The sequence below is a fragment of the Physeter macrocephalus genome, chromosome 8 (genome assembly GCF_002837175.3).
Source record: "Physeter macrocephalus isolate SW-GA chromosome 8, ASM283717v5, whole genome shotgun sequence".
Classification (NCBI taxonomy): Eukaryota; Metazoa; Chordata; class Mammalia; order Artiodactyla; family Physeteridae; genus Physeter; species Physeter macrocephalus.
Window position 1 is genome coordinate 84320528 of NC_041221.1, and position 23048 is coordinate 84343575.

At 34.0% G+C, this 23048-nt stretch overlaps 1 protein-coding gene across 2 annotated transcripts in view; it reads right to left on the bottom strand.

The window, feature by feature from the left end:
* Positions 1-23048, bottom strand: part of EDIL3 (EGF like repeats and discoidin domains 3) — a 439520-nt gene that overhangs the window by 32808 nt on the left and 383664 nt on the right. For both annotated transcript variants that reach the window (XM_007130595.4, XM_007130594.4), the window contains one exon: positions 4060-4215. In XM_007130595.4, coding sequence (XP_007130657.1) covers positions 4060-4215 — 156 coding nt within the window. The remainder of the gene's footprint in view (positions 1-4059; positions 4216-23048) is intronic.

Consider the following 23048-nt stretch of genomic DNA (forward strand, 5'->3'; position numbering starts at 1 on the left):
GGAACGAAATTGGGTCATTTGTAGAGACGTGGATGGACCTAGAGACTGTCATACAGAGTGAAGTAAGTCAGAAAGAGAAAAACAAATGTTGTATATTAACGCATATATGTGGAGTCTAGAAAAATAGTACAGATGAACCAGTTTGCAAGGCAGAAATAGAGATGCGGGTGTAGAGAACAAATGTATGGACACCAACGGGGAAAGTGGTGGGGGATGGTGGTTGTGGTGGGATGCATTAGACATATATACACTAATTATGTATAAATAGATAACTAATAAGAACCTGCTGTATAAAAAATAAATAAAATTCAAAGAAAAATAAATCATGAGGAAACAGATGAAACCATGCTGTGAGACCTTGTGCAAGACATCTGGCCTAGACTCTGAAAATTGTCCATGTCTTGGAAGAAAAAAATGACAAGCTAATTACTCTAAAGGAGACTAAAGAGATATGATAAATACATCATGTGAATCTTAATTGGATGCTCCATCAAAAACAGAAAGCTCAAAGGGCATTTGAAGGACATTGGGTGTTTAAAAAAGAAAGAAAGAAAACTTTGTAAATATTTCCTTTTGAAATGTGCATATATAAAACATCTCACAGGCATATATTTTGCCCTGAAACACTCAATTCATTTATTATATTTATCTCCATGAAAGCTTGTAGCTGAATTACACTTTTAAATATTGAAGACTTTTTTTCCCTTGTGGAAAGCAACCGTGGAAAACAAGACACAAATGATACTAAGAATGAATAGAAGATGGCTTATTCAACTTCAGAAAAATTAATTAATGAGTTGTGTAGGACCTCTCGAAAGAAGAAGAGCACTTCTATAAAGAATATATAAGATGATACCTGAACTCCTAGTAATAATAGTAATAATAACAGCAAAGCACAATAATTACTTGTATATATATATATAAACATATATTTTGATTGGGATATATATGTGTATATACGTGTGTATGTGTGTGTGTGTGTGTGTGTGTGTGTGTAAAATGCCTGTATTTCCAAGTGCTGAAAGCACTCATGCAATCCATTTTCTCATTTATTTTATAAAATTTCCTTCTCTGTAGGAATGGAGATGTTTATGGCCTGCATTTCCTTCTTACACATAAAGTATTTCTTTATTATAATAGCAACTGCAGCATTCTATGTATTGTTTATTGGTGTTAGTTGTTTCCTTTGGTAATAAATAGTAAACTTATTAAGGCTTTTCTTCAATGTACCAAACTAATTATATTAAAAACAGACTGGCTAAATTTAATTTTAAAACTACGAGTTATATTGACTGAGTTTAGCTAACTGTCATATTTATAATTCTAAAATGGTTTATTTTTTCAGAAGTTTTACATTGGATAGATGACGTGACTTATTGTCTCACATGAGGATTCTGGCTTACATCCTTTTCACTGAACGTGTCAGTTTACTCTCATGACTTTCCAACTTGTCTAGTGGGAGTCTTTTTCTTTCTTTACAATAAGACTTATTTGGGGAATGGCAAAATCATGTGTTATAGTAAGTGTGGCTCTTAAGTACATGGATTTATAACTATAATCTATTTTGCTTGTGCTTATGGAGGTATGTTTCCGGGGCTCTACATTAATTTGAAGGTAGACTTGATAAGTTTAAAATACGTATTACAAAACCTAAAGCAGTGACTAAAATAACAAAAAAAAGTTATAGCAAATAAGTCAACAAATGAAGCACAATGGAATCACTAAAAAATTCAATTAATTCAAAAGAAGGCTGAAAATAGGGAAAAAATGAAAGAAAATATGAGACATATAGGAAATAAATAGCAAGATGATAGATTTATACCCAATTACTTCAATACTCATATAAATATAAATGATCTAAATGCTCCAGTTAAAAAGCAGAGATAGTTGAATTGGAAAAAAGGAAACAACTACATGCTGCATAGAAAAAATGCATTTTAAATATAAAGTAGAAATAGTTAGAAGTAAAAGGATGGAGAAAACATATACCAATGTAGTACTAATCAAAAGGAAGCTAGAGTACCTCTATGAATAGCAGCAAAGTAGGTTTCAGAGCAAAAATACCACCAGGAATAAAGAAGGTAATTTTCTAATGATAAAAGTTATTTGATTAAGAGGACATTACAACCCTAATCATTCATATATCTTTCAACAGACTTTCAAAATACATGAAGCAGGGCTTCCCTGGTGGCGCAGTGGTTGAGAGTCTGCCTGCCGATGCAGGGGACACGGGTTCGTGCCCCGGTCCTGGAAGATCCCACATGCCGCGGAGCGGCTGGGCCCGTGAGCCATGGCCGCTGAGCCTGCGCGTCCGGAGCCTGTGCTCCGCAACGGGAGAGGCCACAACAGTGAGAGGCCCGCGTACCACAAATAAAAAAAAAAAAACCAAAATACATGAAGCAAATACCAATAACTACCAGGAGAAATAGAGAAATCAATGGTTAGAGTTGGAGATTTCCACATTGCTCTCTCTGGAATTTTTAGTACAAGTAGCTAGAAAATCAGGGAGGATATAGAAAACCTGAACAACACTGTCTAATCACTTGGCCAACTTGACACAAAGGTTTTATGTATATTTCAGACTGAGATAATGAAATAAAATGCATAAATAACAATGTCCAGTCTATCAATTAGGGAAATTTAAAAAATGATTCACAAATAATCATTAAATCATATGCTTAATATAAATGGAGACAAGAAGTATTTCACCAGCACAATGGTTTACACCTCTTCCCTAAATCAACTTATATAAGGATTTAAATATTACAAATGTGCTTTTCAGTGAATATTGCACATGGATTATAGATGAGAATACTTATCTTAAAATTAATTTCAAGAACTGTATAATTTATGAAGTTTAGAAAATTTCATCTTATGGAATATATTTGCCTTCTTTACACATCAAAATGCCTACTGTAAAAGGTGAAAACAAGAACTGAAATAGTTATTTGCTATAAATCATAGCAGATACTTGTCTACACCTCAAAAAAATTTGAAGACATTCTTACAAGATACCCAATATTCATTCAATCTAAGAGGCCACTGATTATAAAACGTGCCATTATTTTACATTCTTCTAGAAAATAGTAAGGGCTATTAGATTGTGACATTGAGATACACCAATTTCTGAGATGTTAAAACACAAAATGTGTGTGTGTTCTGAGATGTTAAGTGAATATGTCTGTCCTGAGATGCTAAATGGGCATATTCTGAGACATTAATGGGTAAAGAGTTGTGGTTTTGTAATCTTAACCTAAAACACATCTCCCCTAAAATAAATTTTGTGTGAACTGAATTCATACTTTATAGTCTCATTGAAATAGTCACTCCAGTCTCGGTATTTCTGGGAAAATTAAATTCTCTACCTTGCATACTTGAAGAAAGAAAGATATTCCCAACCTTTCTATTGGTTAATAATACAACAACAGTAAGGAAATGAAGGGGTTACATAAAATGGAAGAATCATTATTAACTCAGAAATGCTTAACATGTATGAAAGTGTATTATATTTTCCCCAAAATCATTGAAATAAGAGATTACGTTTCTACTGATGTCTTCAGAAAGGTACAGTTCTTTGCACAGAATCTAAGCAACAAATTCATTCAATTTCATTAATCTAAGGCCATATTTTAACATCTGATCCAATTAGTTATTGATATTGCCCTTGAGCACTTTCATTCTCCAGAATCCCACAGACATTCAGACCAGTAGCTACCAGTAGATACAAAGATGTTCAACATAGTAAGAACTTTTAGAAAACAATTAGAGATAGTATGCTGTAGAAGTTTAAGTGCATCAATATATACTGATCATTATAATATTAAAAGACAGATTTTACAGGTCAAATTCATTAATCCATGAATTAAAACACAATCAAGGAAACTGAGCAGAGAAACATCCCTATTTTAATTTCAATGAACTAATATAATCATCAAATCTGTTCACTTCTATAATTATAATTCTGCAATTCCTAATTATCAAAATAATCAAGGAAATAAAAAATGTTAAACAATTTGATCCTCTACTTCTGTATGTCATCAAACCACCAGAATGACTTACCTTATCTTTTCTTTGCTTTTCATCCTGGTATACTGTCCAGTGTTCTCCATCATTGCTGTAAGCTAGTTTGTAGGAGCCTACAAACTGCACATGACCAAAATCTTTAGCTCCTTGTGTAATAATGCCAGTCACTTTGGTAGGGACCAGAAGATCCACCTACAAAAAGGAAAAGACATAATTCAAATGGCACGATAGAGTCCATTATAAATTTGCAATTCTTTTGAACTCAGGAGATTGAGAAATATATATGCTAAAGCCAAAAATCCACTTGATTATTTGTATTTTGAAATAGAAGACTGAGTCTGTTATTGGCTTGTGATTTTGATTATGCCACTGGGTAAACCTGGCTGAAAATTTGAACAACCATTTTGAGCATTTTTAAGTAAAGTGGTGGTCTTTTCAGTCTACCAATCAATTTTATATTAAACTGACTCATCTAGCATGTGGTTTTTGTGTAACTGAGATAGTACAGAACTGGCAAGGCTGATCTTCTTGAGACTGATCATCATCTCTCAGAGTCTGTGCTTATAAATCAATTTTCTGACTTTATTGGTCAATTTTATAGTAATAAAAATTATAGCTGTATACATATCAGGAACAAAAAAATTTGATGTTTCCTAATTAAGCATGAAAAAGTCAACCCTGTTTCCATGAATTTTAATCAGTTCAGTAATATATAATTGAGTAATTTCAGAAAACTACAACCCTAAAACTGTTGAGGAGGAAGTCAAGTATTCTTCAAAAATGAGAGAGAATTAAAACATGCATCCATGACTTGTGGGATCTGTGCTCACAATGTGCTCATTGTTGCAAAATATATATTAAAGGGCATAAGACCCACGGTGATTTAGTAAGCATTAAATTCATCAACTGCAACACTGAAATGCAAAAGATAGGAATGATTTTCATCAAAGAAGAATACATAACATTGAATAGTTTAGTATTTCCCCTCTTTGTTCTCTAATTCATGCATCTTTTCTTATATCTTATGATGCTAATTAAAATAAAAATTGTAGGAAACTTTGTTTTCCATGTGGACAATTCTTATTAAGACCTTTACCATTTGTTGTATTAATGTTCCTTGATCTATAGCTTCCTCTCTCCTCCCACAATAGCCACCTACTTCTTCCTACTTCCTATGACTAAGTGCGCTGCTACATCCTTGATCTTATCATCTTCAACTGTCATGATCTCATGTGTGACCTTAGTGGCTTTCAACCACTATGACCTTTTGTTTCTATTTCAGGTTCTCCATCCTGAGAGATGTTTGTAGCTACAAATAGACAGTCATGGGTCAGACGCAGGCCATCAATAAAAAGAGGGGTCTAGGGAGACTGCATTGAATAGACCATATTAAGTGACATAGATGCTCATCAATAAAGATATGAAAAAGTTCCCAATGTTTCATGGCATAGGATTATATTTCTTAAAAAATTCACAAGGGCTTTTTGCCCTCTTTTTGCAACATTCATCAGAGACATTAGGCTCAAGCTGGACAATGGATTAAGAGAGAAAACCACCCTTAATGCTTTATTAAAGCATTGTAGAAAGTTTATAAAAAAAATATAAAATATAACGTTGTTACTACTTTCCAAACATGTATTATGTCAAAATATCTTGCGTGTCCAGCAGCAATGCAGGATGGCAAAATTATGATACCCTGAGAAGGAAACTGTTGCTGCCTCACATAATGCTAAATGCTTTGTGGTATGTCTTCAGTGACTCCTCTTAATACTCTTTTGTGGTAGGATATCATCTCCACTTTAGAGGGAACAGTTGCTAGGGAGGTAACATAACATGACATGTGACGCAAAGATCAACAGTCAGTAAAGGGAGGATCCCAGATTCAAATCCATGTCTTTCTGGTTCAGAGTTCCGCATATGGATTCTCACTCAATGATTTCTTCCCATTCTCTGTGACTATTTCAGAAATTTCTGAAGAATCTCAAAGCTTTCCCACCACACTCATCAAACGTACAGCCACTCTATGCCCCAAACAAAAGCAATCCAGGCTTTACAATATCATGAGAGCCCTGTCTTTAAACATGAATTTCCTCTCCGTTCTTTAGCTGTCTGGGCTTAAAAATATGGATTGCTGTTGCTGTACTAAATCCAAATCTAATTGCGCAGAAACGTCTAGGCCTAGCCACTGGTCTTCAAAGTGCTCTTAATGTTGCTGATGCTCGATAAATGGAAAACAAGTCTTACAGTACTCTGAGTCACTGTGTTGTCATCAAGGCTGTAAACATACAGGAACTCAAACTGACACCAAGAATACCTCCAGTGGATTCTTCAGTGCCTAAATGTCTATAAGTCCTAAGCTAAGATGATGCAGTGAGGAGTTTTGGAGCATCTCTCTCTCAGTGGCATTTCTTAAAGTCAGGGTTTCCTGCTGGGTGGAGATGTTTTCTCCTTAAGTTGTGTGTCTTGGCTCTTTCTAACAGATCTGTTTTTCTCCCACTTTAACGGCTCCCCTTCTCCAGCTTTTTTTTTTTTTTTTTTATCCAGAAATGTTTTTCTTTTTTGTTCCAGTTAAGTCAACTCCTCGATTTAAATAGTCAGCAATCTGTTTCAAGCTGGATTTGATCCTAAAATTTGCAACATTATAAACTTAGAATAGCAGGCCTAAGCAAACCTTCTTTCAGTATAAAAATAATCAGCATCCCACACTTAACATGAGGTTGCTACAACAGGGATGTACAGATCTCACTCTGTGCCACACTGGAAGGGCACATCACTCTCATGTTCATCATGCAGGATGATCCCAGAAAAGCCCACTCTTCTGGACTTATGCCTACCCCTGGCCCAGGACCACTCTGTCCTCTTGCAGATTTTCTGAGTTAAAGTCGTACTGCAAATATGATTCTGCTATTTTAGACCCTCACCTCCCAAGGTTTGGCTCAGATAGAGCAGGTTATTTAGGGCACTAAGCTGGGACATGGGTAGACATTTGGCTTAATGCACTGCACTTCATGTCCGGATTTGTATTAAAAGTACCTAACATGTAACTGTCCTCAATAAAGGTTTTGCTGGATTAAGCTGGAGCTACTTCTGAAGTATGTTCTGCAGACAAAACCAACCCATGGCTAAGGATGCTGCAGTGTATCACAGCAGAAAATGCTAGCTGCTTTCCTCTTGCTTCTCTACGTGGCATTACTAGTTAAGGAAACATCGTCATAGTTGTACCAACAATTTTTATTGGGAAGGCAACTAGTTAAAAATCCTCTCCAATCTTTAGGAATGTGATTGTGAAAGCCAGCCTATTCTAGTAGAGCTGAATAGTCTGGGTTCACAAACTGGCTCTACCCTTACTAGCTATATGCCTTTGGGCAAGCTACTTTACCTCTCTACAGCTCAATATCCCCATTTGAAAAAATGAGAATAGTCCCTTTATTAGGATTTTAAGGATTTCATGAGGATTAGATGAGTTAATATATAAGTGTGTAAAACAATATATAGGAGTATTAAAACTTTGTTAACAATAAAACAATAAATAAGTCTGGGGGAAGAATCTAATATTGGTCTCAGAGTACCTTTTAGAAACATAAACATGGAAACAGGGAAATCGGGTGGCCAGATTGTCCTAGAAGCAACTTCTTGATCATAGCATATTTTGGCCACCTTCTCAGGATGTACACAAAGACAGTCATTTCATCTTTACTGAAAGTAGAGAAAATATTGAGTAACTAAAATTCACATTTATGGGTGAAATGGTTAATTAAGAATATAATTAATTTTATGGAATGTTGTGCATCTCTATTTAAATATTAAGATTATATTACAATAGGGAAATGGTCTCACTCTTTGCAGATGACATGACAGTATACATAGAAAATCTGAAAGATGCTATCAGAAAACTACTAGAGCCCATCAATGAACTAAGTAAAGTTGCAGGATACAAAAGTAATCCACAGAAATCTGTTGCATTTCTATATACTAACAACCAAAGATCAGAAAGAGAAATTAAGGAAACAATCCCATTTACCATCGCATCAAAAAGAATAAAATACTTAGGAATAAACCTACTTAAGGAGGCAAAAGACCTGTACTCTGAAAACTATAAGATGCTGATGAAAGAAATCGAAGATGACACAAACAGATGGAAAGATATACCATGTTCTTGGATTGGAAGAATCAATATTGTGAAAATGACTCTACTCCCCAATAAAATCTACATATACAATGCAATCCCTATCAAATTACCAATGGCATCTTTCACAGACTTAGACCAAAAAATTTTGTGTGGAAACAGAAAAGACCCCATATAGCCAAAGCAATCCTAAGAAAGAAAAATGGAGCTGGAGTAATCAGGCTCCTTGACTTCAGTCTATACTACAAAGCTACAGTCATCGAAACAGTGTGGTACTGGCAGAAAAAGAGAAATATAGATCAATGGAACAGGATAGAAGGCCCAGAAATAAACCCAGGCACCTATGGTCAATTAATTTACAACAAAGGAGGCAAGAATATACAATGGAGCAGAGACAGTCTCTTCAATAAGTGGTGCTGGGAAAACTGGACAGCTACATGTAAAAGAATGAAATTAGAATATTCTCTAACACCTTACACAAAAATAAACTAAAAATGGATTAAAGACCTAAATGTAAGAGTGGATACTATAAAATTCTTAGAGGAAATCACAGGCAGAACACTCTTTGACATAAATTGCAGCAACATCTTCTTTGATCCATCTCCTAGAGTATGAAAATAAAAACAAAAATAAACAAATGGGACCTAATTAAACGTAAAAGCTTTTGCACACCAAAGGAAACCATAAACAAAATGAAAAGACAACCCACAGAATGGGAGAAAATATTTGCAAATGATGCAACCAAAAAGTGCTTAATCTCCAAAATATATAAACAGCTCATGCAGTTCAATATCAAAACAACAAACACCAAACCAAAAAACTGGGCAGAAGAGCTAAATAGACATTTCTCCAAAGAAGACATACAGATGGCCAAAAAGCACATGAAAAGATGCTCAACATCACTAATTGTTAGAGAGATGCGAATCAAAAATACAATGAGGTATCACCTCACATTGGTCAGAATGGCCATCATCAAAAAGTCTTCAAATAATAAATGATGGAGAGGGTGTGGCAAAAAAGGAAACATCCTACACTGTTGGTGGGAATGTAAATTGGTACAGTCACTATGGAGAACAGTATTGAGTGTTCCTTAAAAAACTGAAAATAGAGTTACCATATGATCCATCAATCCCACTCCTGGCTATATCTGGAGAAAACTCCAATTTGAAAAGGAACATGCACCCCAATGTTCAGGGCAGCACTATTTACAATAGCCAAGACATGGACGCAACATAAATGTCCACTGATAGAGGAATGAATAAAGATGTGGTACATATATACAATGGAATATTACTCAGCCATAAAAAAGAATGAAATAATGCCATTTGCAGCAACAAGGATGGACCTGGAGATTATCATACTAAATGAAGTAAATCAGACAAAGACAAATATCTTATGATATCACTTATATGTGAAATCCAAAAGAAATGATACAAAGGAACTTATTTACAAAACAGAAACAGACTCACAGACTTCAAAAACAAACTTATGGTTATCAAAGTGGAAAGGTGGGGGGAGGGATAAATTAGGAGTTTGGCATTAACATATACACACGACTATATATAAAATAGATAATCAGCAAGGACCTACTGCATAGCACAGGGAACTCTACTCAATATTCTGTAAAAACCTATATAGGCAACGAATCTGGGAAAGAATGGATATATGTATATTTATAACTGAATCACTTTGTGGTACATCTGAAACTAACACAACATCGTAAATCAACTATACTACAATATAAAATAAAAATTAAATTAAAAAATATTAAGAGAAAATTAGACTCCAAATTATAGTGGGTGATTTGTTTTCCTTTAATTATAAGAGTGAAAAAAGAAGGATCTATATAGAAAGAGGCTTAAATGATATATAAGTAACGAAAAAAGTATTGCATGAGTGTTATGTAGGGCTATACCTTTTTTTGTTTTAAAACATCCTACAATGTTTTAGCAAAGCATACATATTTTTAGAGTGTCTAGCTTAGAAAAACAGTGTAGAAAAACTAAGAGGATTTGTTTGAAAAAGGTCAAGATGAACTACATTTCAGATTATCTGCATAACACCCTGACAGATGGCTCCCTGGGAGGAGACAAGGCAGACCAAGGAAAGTCTGCTGATTTTCATGGAGATGTTCTTAAAGTGGTGAAGAAAATGAAAAGTGATATAAATAGGTGTTTTAAAAAAGTGAACAAAAAGACCAAAGAGATTTATCACAGAAATATGGTGCTCTGCCTCATCTACAATGCTCTAGTTTTTGCTTTTATGTTATATCAGTTATTTTGGATTATGTATTTTATAACTTCAACGAGCTTTGTAAAATTAACTCATTAAGCAGAAATAACTTTGAAGCTAATATAATTATCTATATTTAATAATTAAATTATAGGCAAAATATTTAGACTTTTTGGTTTCAATATAGAAGTTTTTACCTTAACATTACATGAAACAATTCTATATAATCGTAGCTACATTTAAAGCACATAAAGGCATACTTTGTTTTATTGCACTTCGCAAATATTGCTTTTCTTACATACTGAAGGTTTGTGGTAACCCTGTGTTGAGCAAGTCTATCGCACCATTTCTCCAACAGCATTTGCTCACTTTGTGTTTCTGTGTCACATTTTGGTACTTTCAATATTTCAAACTTTTCATTGTTATATTTGTTATGGTGATCTGTGATCAGTGATCTTTGATGTTACCATTATGACTCCCTAAAGTCTCAGAAGATGAGTATTTTTTAGCAATATTTTTTAACTAAGGTATGTCATGTTATATTTTTAGACATAATGCCATCACACGCTTAATAGACGACAGTATATAAACATAACTTTTATATGCACTGGAAAACAGAAAAATTCACGTGACTTGCTTTATTGCACAGGTCTGGAATTGATCCCACAATATCTCCAAGGTACGCCTGTAATTAACTATACTTAACATTTGGACAACATTTTTGGTTATCAGATACTGGTCACACTTTTACTCCATATTTGCAGGCTAACTAGTCAATGTGATCAACTTATGATGAAATATTATCCAGTCCCTGTATCTCATACAATTTAGTAGCTCTAAGGTTATGGATTTAGAATCCTTAAAATACTATCGAGGCCTCATAATACACTCATTCCAGCACCCATGATTGCATTCCTCCTCTTACTAAAAAAAGTTTTAGTTTCCAATAATATTTAAAAACATTTAGTAAAGCAGTTGCTTTTCCCATATTGCATTTTAAAATTATGAACACTAATACAAAAAATATATACTATAAAATAACCTTTCAAAGAGAGAGGGAATGTTCTGTTTTATTGATGTTTTCTAGTGTGCCTTTTACATGTAAAACCAAGCATGATACATGTTTGATGCCATGAACAAACTTTTTATGCTCAGAAGCGTGTTTTGCAGCATATCAGACATATTGTAGACATTCCAAATATCCAGGAATCATCTGCCCTGGATGCAAAATTGAGATAATTCCATATTTAACAATTATCTACAATTATAACATAAACAACTGCATATGTCAACCTGAACTGCACCCCATGATTGCTGTCAGCTCATGACTATGAACTTTTTAAAAGAGTTTGTTTAGAGTCATACAGGTAGTTCAACTGCTTATCTTAACTAAGGGTGGGAGGCAGCATAATTATGAATATTTTATATTTAATATTGTTATTTTAATAATCTCCCTCAATATAAAATACATGCTAAGAATAAAAATTGAGAAATACAGAGAGTATTAAAAAACAGCTCTGTCTTACCATCAGATACAATCAATGATTTTCATACCCCTTAAATGTGGATATTTTAGACAAATTTGTTGTATTTGGCATTTGAACAATATTATTGGTTACCAGGTGTTGGTTGCACTTTAGTCCACATTTGCAGGTCAATTTATTCTTTTTTTCTTAATATTTCACTAGTAATTCTCTATGTCAATAAACTATTTTTAAGACTTTTTTCTATCCTAACAAGTCATTTCAAGAGTTTATCACAATAATTTATTTACTGTAAAACATTTGCTCCTCCCTGTATCCTTAAATTTTCTATTAAAATTAAAACTTTCATAAAATCCAAGTCCTTTCATTTGGCCACATAATCTCATTTATTGGGTTGGCCAAAAAGTTCATTTGGGTTTTTCCATAACATCTTATGGAAAAATCCAAATGAACTTTTTGGCTAACCCAATACATAGGATAATTTCATAGAATTTGGTCAGAGAATATGGAAAACAGGTTTATTGCCTAAACAGAAAAGTAATAAACAGTTGTGATTATTTCAGATGGCATGAAGAGATATAAGGAATCCAGATAAAATAACCAAAACTCTATTATCTAGAGTTAATTCTTGTAGACCTCTTAATATTCATATTTGCAGACATTTCCTATTCCCATATAACTATCTTCATGAAAATAAGCTCACAGTATGAATGTGGTTTTGTAATTTGCATGTGTATATTTTTATATCTAAATAATAATAATACTTTGTAATGGCTGTGTAACAGTCTCACAGATACAGAAATTAATATGAAAATTATTTAACCAGTCCACTACTAATATTTTAACAATTTTTGTTTCTAACTCTTCTTCATTGGTAAAAACCTAAAATGAACTCCTGTGTGTATTTATCTTTGCTCATTGGCGCAACTGTTTCCTTATCGTGATGAAGGACCTGTCATTTGAAATGTGGTATATACATTGTTTCATTTGTTTCTGGAAAAATTATACACTTCCAACTGTGGTATATGATAACTTTTTCTCTACATACTCACTAGTCCTATGTTTTATATAATTCTATATTTTTTACAATTTGAAAAATGGCATTTTTATATTTAATATATATAAATGGTGAAAAGTGGCATTTCATTTACATTCTCATAATTGTTCAGTCTCATTAATAATGTATATTATTATTAATTTCTCTTTAGTATCCTTTATTACTTCTGGGATTAGAGATTTTCTTGTTGCTTTTAAAGAATTATATAGCATCAGTATTGGCTTCTGTTATATTTATTGCATTTTTTTCCTAATTTGCTATGTCATTTAATTTTTTTGACAGAAGTTTTTAATTTTCCTGTACTCAAGTCTATCAATCACTCCATTTGCAATTACATATTTTCGTATGCCTAAAAAGACCTTCTATTTAATTAGATTGGTGAAAAATGATAAAAATGATTTACATGTTCCCTTATAATTTCCTCTGGGTTTTCTTTCTAAGTTTTCTTCTTTACCTCCCTCCCTTCCTTCCCTCCTCCCTTCCTTTCTTCTTTCTTTTTTTTTTCTTTTTTTTTTTTTTTTTTGCGTACGCGGGCCTCTCACTGTTGTGGCCTCTCCCGTTGCGGAGCACAGGCTCCGGACGCGCAGGCTCAGCAGCCATGGCTCACGGGCCCAGCTCCCGGACCGGGGCACAAACCCGTGTCCCCTGCATCGGCAGGCGGACTCTCAACCACTGCGCCACCAGGGAAGCCCTCTTCTTTCCTTTTAACATCTAAATCATCTTGGCTTTCTGTGTACATATGATGTGACATAAGGTTCATACTTTATTTTTTATAAAGATGTAATTTTCTCAACACTTTTTCTTGAATAATCCATTTTTAAAATTTTTGTTTTTTCCCCCACTATCTGGGTGATAGTTATAAGGTCTGCTCTTTATTCTTGAAATCAGTACTATAAATTATCATTGTCATCATCATCATATACCAGAATATACCTTGGTGAGAGTCTCTTTTATTGCTTTTGTATAGAATAAAGTGGATTCATTCAAGCTGTAGACTTGTTCCTGGGGCAGGGAAGTGTGCTCAAAAGGTTTTCTGGTCTTATATTATAAATTGTTGCTTCTGCTTCCTTTAGTGTCTCCCACTAGAAGGTCAATTATCCAAAGACTAGCTCTTTACTTCTAATTTTTCCTATTTATAATATTTTCTCACTCATCATTTAAAAATATCATTCTCCTTTGTATTTTCAGAGTTTCTCCACTTTATCCTCAATATTATGGATTAAAAAAAATAAATTTATTTATTTTCGGCTGCATTGGGTCTTCGTTGCTGCATGTGGCTTCCTCTAGTTGCAGTGAGCAGGGGCTACTCTTCGTTGCAGTGCATTGGCTTCTCATTGCTGTGGCTTCTCTTGCTGCTGAGCTTGGGCTCTAGGTGCACGGGCTCAGTAGTTGTGGCTCGCAGGCTCTAGAGTGCAGGCTCAGTAGTTGTGGTGCATGGGCTTAGTTGCTCCACAACATGTGGGATCTTCCTGGACCAGGGCTTGAACCCATGTCCCCTGCATTGGCAGGCGGATTCTTAACCACTGCACCACCAGGGAAGCCCTGCATTTTATTTTTGATAATGGAATTTCCACTGCTAACTTTTTAAATTTCCTTGAAATACACAATTTAAGATCCCTCCCTCATTATCTCAACTTTTGTCACATTCTATTACTCAAGGAAAAAAATCTTTATATATATTCTATTAATCATTTGTTTCTGTAAAAATTTTTCTACTTTTATAGTTTTCTTCATAGCTTTTGAGTAATTTCTATCCTTTTCTTGTTCTGCATATTAAAAAATAAGCCTGATATAATCTTGTATTATTTTCCCTTACTTGAACAGAGAGAGAATAGTCCTGGTGTTTGGCAGCACACTGGTCATAAGCATTCCCCATTGTCTCTCACCATCTATCAGGCTGTTTTATGAATTCTTACTGACCTTCACATATAAACACTGCCAAAGGTCTTATTAACAAGGCCCAGCAGACATTTAGGCAGTATAGCTTAGCTGGTCTGAAGGATGAACCTCTCCTACTCTTGCTGTTTATCCTCTACATACAGGAAGGATAACCTATTTTCTTGATAATACAAAATCCAAAGCATTCTCCTATCACAAGTAAAATCACAGTGGCAGGCAACTTTGTCCCTGTTGTTCACTGTGCACCTGGCATACACAAGTTATTTCAATAAGTATATAATGAATGAATGGCTTCATATTTTAGGATTCAGTGAGTTAACATGTAGCCAACATGTACTCTATTCCACTTTTCCACTTTTGCATTATGGGGTAAATGGGTGTGATGGGACATTGGGAAGTAGAGTGCTGACCACAGCTTGCAGTCTCTGGCTGTAGTAAAGTGACCTCAGGTCCCTCGGTCCACAGGGCAGCCTCTGGGTCTTGGCCACCCCTGTTCTGATTCAGATGTTGGAATCCTCACACTGTAGTTACAGGAAACTCTGCCCAGAGCCTGGAAAGTCACCGACTGGCTTATATTTGTATGCATACTGTATGGATGATGGTAAGGGAATCAAAGGCTGCAGCAGTCACAATTGAGAAGTTGAATGTAATAAAATAATGTAAGTGATTTCCTGATAAGCTCAACATAGGAACATTTAAAATCAGGTCTGCTTTTGCAGCTCTAGAGGAACCTTCCAAATTTAGTTCTCACAAAAATGTTTGAGAAAATTCATTCAGGCTTCACTAAAACTCTCTATGTAAAAATGGTTCTAAATGAAAGTCCAACTATGATGATTTTCTCACTAACTCTCAAAGAAATTTAAAAGATAAAAACAAAGAAATTGAAGATAAAAAACAAAGAAATTGAAGATAAAAACACAAACAGGTTTAAAACTATACCATGTTCTTGGATTGGAAGAATCAATATTGCCAAAATGACCGTAGTATCCAAGGCAATCTACAAATTTAATGTAATCTCTATCAAATTACCAATTGCATTTTTCACAGAACTAGAACAAATAATTTTAAAATTTGTATGGAAACACAAATGACTCCGAATAGCCAAAACAATCTTGAGAAGGAAGAACAGAGGTGGAGGAATTATGCACCCTGATTTCAGACTATACTACAAAGCTACAGTGATCAAAACAGTATGGTACTGGCACAAAACCAGACACATAGACCAATGGAACAGGATAGAGAGCCCAGAAATAAACCCATGCACTTATGGTCAATTAATCTATGACAAAGGAGGCAAGAATATACAATGGAGAAAGGACAGTCTTTTCAATCAGCGGTGCTGGGAAAACTGGACAGCTACATGTAAAAGAATGAAATTAGAACATTCTCTAAAACTCCATGCAAAAATCAACTCAAAACGGACTAAAGACCTACATGTGAGACCGGATACTATTAAACTCCTAGAGGAAAACATAGGCAGAACAGTCTTTGACATAAATCACAGCAACAGTTTTTTGGATCCCTCTCCTAGAGTAAAGGAAATTAAAGCAAAAATAAGCAAATGGGACCTAATTAAACTTGAAAGCTTTTACACAGAAAAAGAAACCACAAATAAAACAAAAAAACAACCTACGGAATGGGAGAAAAATACTTGCAAACGATGCACCCAACAAGGGATTAATTTCGAAAATATACAAACAGCTCATACAGCTCAATATCAAAAACCAAACAACCCAATCAACAAATGGGCAGAACAACTAAACAGACATTTTTCCAAAGAAGACACACAGATGGCCAACAGGCACATGAAAAGATGCTCAACATCGCTAATTGTTAGAGAAATGTGAATCAAAACTACAATGAAGTACCACCTCATAACAGTCAGAATGGCCATCATCAAGAAGTCTACAAATAATAAATGCTAGAGAGGGTATGGAGAAAAAGGAACACTCCCACACCATTGGTGGGAGTGTAAGTTGGTGGTGAACAGTATGGAAGTTCCTTAAAAAACTAAAGATAGAGTTACCATATGATCCAGCAATCCCACTCCTGGGCATACATCTGAAAAAGACAAAAACTCTAATTTGAAAAGATACATGCACCCCAATGTTCATAGTGGCACTATTTACAATAGCCAAGACTTGGAAGCAACCTAAATGTCCATTGACAGATGAATGGATAAAGAAGATGTGGTGTATATATAGAATGGAATGTTTTTCAGCCATAAAAAAGAATGAAATAATGCCATTTGCAGCAACATGGATGGACCTAGAGATTATCATACTAAGTGAAGTTAGACAGAGACAAATGTCATATGATATCACTTATACATGGAATCTAAAAAAAATGATACAAATGAACCTATTTACAAAACAGAAACAGACTCACAGACAGAAAACAAACTTATGGTTACCAAAGGGAAAAGGGAAGGGCGTGGGATAAATTGGGAATTTGGGAATTACATACACACACTACTGTATATAAAATAGATAAACAACAAGGACCCACTGTATAGCACAGGGAATTATATTCAATATCTTGTAATAACATAATGGAAAAGAATCTGAAAAAGCATATATACATATATATGTAAATATGTATATATATATAAAACTGAATCAACTTGCTGTACACCTGAAACATTGTAAATCAACTATACTTAAATTTAAAAAATATAAAAACAACCAAAATTATAAACATTTAGAGTTAATAAAATACTATTATAAGGATTGAATCTAATGCCCTTATATTAATTTACTTAAATCATGATATATAAAGAGAAATTAAAATAACTTGATTTTCTGCTTTTTTAATGAGCAGATTTTTGTAATATTCTATACAAATTTTGTTTTGAAAAAATATTCGCAAACAATTATAGTTACAAGTAACTAAAATTGACATCAAATTAACAGGTAAGCTATTACCCAATTTCTCCAAAACCTATATCAGAAACACTAAAACATATGTGAAGAAAAATATGAAACTTAGAAAATTTTTAGGGAAAAGAATCATACTTTTCTCATTAGGCTACTGAAAGTGATTTTCTGCTGAGTTCATCAAAAATAAGATCACCCTGAGAAAGTAGAACTAACATATCTTCTTTATTTACCTTTCAAGCCTGATTTTGATTAGGCTGGGAACTTTGATTTATTCCACAAACAATAATTCAGGGTGGTGACTAATTGAATTAGTCTGTAATTGATAGAGTAATTATTAATAGGTTAATGGAGACTTAATACAAGTCTTTGATCAAACAGCATGATAATATCCAATAAATGTTATTTAGATACTTTAATTATAGCAGTGCCAAAGCCCAAATGAAGTAGAAAACAAAGAAAATTACTGGTAAATTTATGCATGTAATTTAGAAATTAATAACATAACTTTTAAGTAGGAATTGAAATAGTTTTTTATTTAGTGGTTTTGAAAGCACAGTGAGAGGAGAGCCTACGTAGAAACTGTGTCAGCATCTCTTTGTAAAGCTGAAGATTCATTGAACTGGCATGCACTTCAGTAGCCAGAATTTGATTGGTTGTTGACTTGAAAGAGCTGTTGACAACTACTTCACTGAATAATAAGTTTATCAAAGGCATTTGTGTTTTGTATAACCGTTATATAGCTTATAGACTGACATTTACAAGCACAAAACATCTATACACAAATATGTGTCAATATGCATATTTACATAAATCTTGTTCTGTGACAAATAAATGAAAATCATGAGAACTCTCAAAAGAAAACATCCACAGCATACAGTATACTGCAACGGCAAATCACATTGCATATCTTAAATATTTAGAGGCCCATGAAAGGTAGGAAAGTCGACAAGAACGCACAACATATTTTTATGTACCATGCTTGCTTGAAGGAGCTGCGCATTTTATGTTGATATAAAGCTTTGCAATTCCCACAATTTTTAAATCATCTGTAGAGTCCTGTACATCATTTTGTTTCATCAGATCATGCGAGCCTTAAGTCTAGATTTTTCAGTCTTAACTGGACCTGTGCACGTTTTATCGTGATTGATTTTTAGGCTAAAACAACAATGTAAAGAAACCTAGATGTAATTTTTCTCCCCTTGTCCTTCCAAAAGAAAGTAGAAAGGGGCATGGCCTCTCAGGAATCAGGATGGTTTGGGAAAATGGACCATCAATGTCAACAGCTGAAAAACAGCCCGTTAGCACACTGCTCTGAAGTGATTGGAAAGGAAAGGGTGGGAGATGGCTCAGCAGGAAGAAAACTGACTGCAGATTACAGGGTTAAGAGCCATTGACACAGAAAGTGGACTGCCTTAAAGGGCTACTTATTAAAAAAATCTTTTGTCCAGAGTGTACATATAGTATGGATAACAAGGATACAAATTATTTTCATTTAAATACCTAGTCAGTAACACTGTCAGCATTTTATTTGTATAAGAAGGACAAGCCCGACTCTGGTGGAAATGGCAGGCAGGGCTATCTAGCTCATCAAAACTCCAGTCACCACAAATTATAACTGTCATCTTAGAGAGCCTCATTAGAAGCCACAGTTAGAGTCCCTCATTGAATATGCATAAAGCCAACATGTTTTATTTCTTTATATTTATTTATGGTAAAATGTCTTATCTATATTCTTCACCATTATTGACATTAATTTCCATTTGTTTTGCTCCCAAGTGGAAATAAGGAATAGCTGTTGTACACTTGAAATCCCAATCTCATCAAGATTTTCCTTTAGGTCCCAATATTAATTTCCTATTTATTCTCCTTAACACCGAATCCAAGGTCTTTTGAGCTTATTAAGTGGAAAAATATAAAACTGGGTGCTGAATGCTGATAAAATCTGAATAGTATCTGATGAACATATTTTAATTAAGCCCCACAGTACAATATGGCCTGGATGTTTCTTTAATGAAGGCCCCAATAGGTATATGCCTAACAGTTATAACGATATGGCTCAAGTATAGGGTATACAACTTTCAAAAAATATGTTTTTTTTTTGAATTTTTAAATTTTATTTTATTTATATTTTTATACAGCAGGTTCTTATTAGTTATCCATTTTCTACATATTAGTGTATATATGTCAATCCCAATCTCCCAATTCATCACACAAAAAATATGTTCTTCTTGATTGCATGTGAACAAGATGCTCACGCTCTCCTTCTTTCTAGAAGTGGCACTTTATTTAAGGGACTCGTATATATTCCTGTCTCAGAACAAGGGTTCATTTCTTTGTGCAGTCAGCTCCAAACAATCTCATATTTTTAAAATCACATTCTGTAACTCTAAAACTATTCATGCACTATATTTTCTGTTACTGTAAAATAGCTTATAAACCACAGCGTTAAATTAGGTATGGAATTAATAAATCACTTGAAACAAACTCATTTTATTAAACTTATTTTTTTTGCATATGTATTCAAGATTTTTAAAACTCTCCAAGTTATACCTCACTTCACTGAAGGCCCAGTTGTAGATTTAAGTGAAGAATTTCATGAGACATCCCCCAGTGGTTGAACATCTTTGCAATAACTATCTTTGATATCCCATCTGAGATTTCAGGTGCAAAGCTTCTGACATTTTAAGCATAATTTGAAAAAAAAAAAAAAAAAAAGAAGTGAAAGAAACAGAAAACTGAGATATAACTCCCTTTTATTTGATGTAAGTGCTTAAGGATCCTGAAATCCAAAGATATTTTAATGAAATTCAAACACTGATTTAAAGAAAAGAGGTATCATGTAGAAATTATTAGATAGAATAACACTAAATGTATAATTTTAGAAAGTTATTTACAGTGGAACCAGTCAGCAGGGAAGTATAAAAACAAAAACAAAAATTAAAAAAAGGTTCATCCCCAAACAGCTCACAAGGTTTGTCTCTTATCTTGTGGCTTGTCATACCTAAACAGGTTATTTTGACATGTTTTTCCCATCACGGAAAAATCTGGTACATTTCAAAAAATGCTGAAATACCTGTTAGTTTATAAATCAGAAAATAAGCTTTGACACATCTATATGGTAAACAGAATCACTACTCGCCCAACACAAATGACTTTTCCAAGTCTCCTTTTAGGGGACACTTAGGACAGAGCCCACAAATATAATTTACTACCTTTTAAATGGATCTAGGTACTTTTGCCATAAGTATCTTTGCTGTAGACATCTTTGCTGCAGACATTTCTGCCACATAACTAATTGGCTGTAAGGCAATTTTGCCATAAACGATAAAAATAACTAAAAAGAGGGACATTAAAAAAGACATAAAAAATAAAATAAAAAGGACATAAACACTATGCATAAAAATGAGTAACAAAATTAAAAAGACTTTATTATGAAATAGAAAATATTTGAACACATTTATATCCTTTTTTTTTTTTTTTTTTTTTGCGCTGTACGGGGGCTCCGGACGCGCAGGCTCAGCGGCCATGGCTCACGGGCCCAGCCGCTCCGCAGCATGTGGGATCTTCCCGGACCGGGGCACGAACCCGTGTCCCCTGCATCGGCAGGCGGATTCTCAACCACTGCGCCACCAGGGAAGCCCTGAACACATTTAAAATGTGTGTAGTTTCATAGTAATACTGTGCAAGTAACAGATTTTTTTTGTGGGTTGTACCCTACGCACTTATCTTCCAAGTTTTTCATTCATAATTATCTTTTTTTTTTCTTGCTTGTTGATTTGTCTCTTTTTTGGGCATCACACTTGTTTCTTTTTTGCTAAAACTTCTTCCTTCATTAAGAGGGGTATCTGTTTCCAAATACTAGGATGCATATTTGTATCTGACCTTTGTATCCTACTGTGAAAGCCTCTATACTGTTGTTGGTTCTTGACATACTGTTATATGTCCATTGATAGATGTTCCAAAGTCCTGTGGGAAATGTGGTCAGTCAACTCTGTACCTTCCAGGCCCTTGGCCTAGGCCTCCTCCTACTCCAGTGCAAAGTGTTTCAAAATAAGGAACCAACTCCAGGGGCAAATCATCCTCATCTGTCAGCTTGATAAACCCATCCACAATGTCGCTGCCTGGAAGAAACACTAACGCATTTCGACCAGTTGAAACCAAACTGTCAAACCAAAAACTGTCAACCAGTTAGTTTATCTTTCATGGCAAATTGTCTCACGGCTAATTATTTATGCTGTGAAAGTGTGGCAAAAATGCTTATAGCAAAGAAGTTTAGGACAAAAAAACTAATGGCAAAAATACCAGATATGCTTTTTAATACCCTGTATTCTGAAAAAGTGTGGCCTTATAATGCATTGTCTCCAACCCCTTTGTAGAGAAACACTTTCTTTAACAAGTTACAGCAAGTGACAAAAACGATCAGGTAGACAGTATGCTTTAGGAGCAACACACATCACTATTGTTGGGGAGACTGACAGTTAAATTGTGAAGAAGCATTCTGAAATAACATATTCTCTTGAAAACTTTCAGGTCACAACAACATTATGTATTTGCAAGATGGAGTCACTGTTATACAGCAGAAACTAACGCACCGTTGTAAAGCAGTTATACTCCAAAAAAGATGTTAAACAAAACAAAACAAAACACTATGGCTGATTTAAAAATTGCTTCAAAATTTAAAAGGCTAGATCTCATGTTAAGTGCTCTTACCATAATAAAATTTTAAAAATTTAAAAAAAAAAAAAAGTAACCCAACAATAAAAATCCAGACATTAAAAGAATGTGTCTAACATTTCTGCACTGAGAATGCTTTTTGATATTGTTTTTTAAAGATATATTTTATTAGATTAAGGACTTTCCCTTCTATTGTTTGTTTCTGAATTTAAAAATTATGAACAGGTGTTGAATATTATTAAATTATATGTCTATTCATATTGAGATGATTATACAGATTTCTCCTTTAATTAATACATAATGAGCAGCTACAAACCCAAGCAGCCCAAGAACTATAACACTGCCAATACCTATGTGTGTGTCTTCCACTGTCTTTCTGCTTCTCTGAACCAAGGTTATTCAATCTTACATTTCCCATTATTTCCTTGCTTTTTCAAGCACAGTTTTAATAGATATGAATGGACCTCTAAATATTTAGTTTTCAGTGTTTATAAAATTCATAAAAGATGACATATAGTAATCTTTTGGGACTTGCCGTTTTCATTCAATATTATATTACTAAGATTTATCTATATGTTTATAAAGCATATTTATTTTAACAACTGTGTAATATTCCATGTGCACATATAATACAATATATTTACCTATTCTACTGATATGAGTATTTGATTATT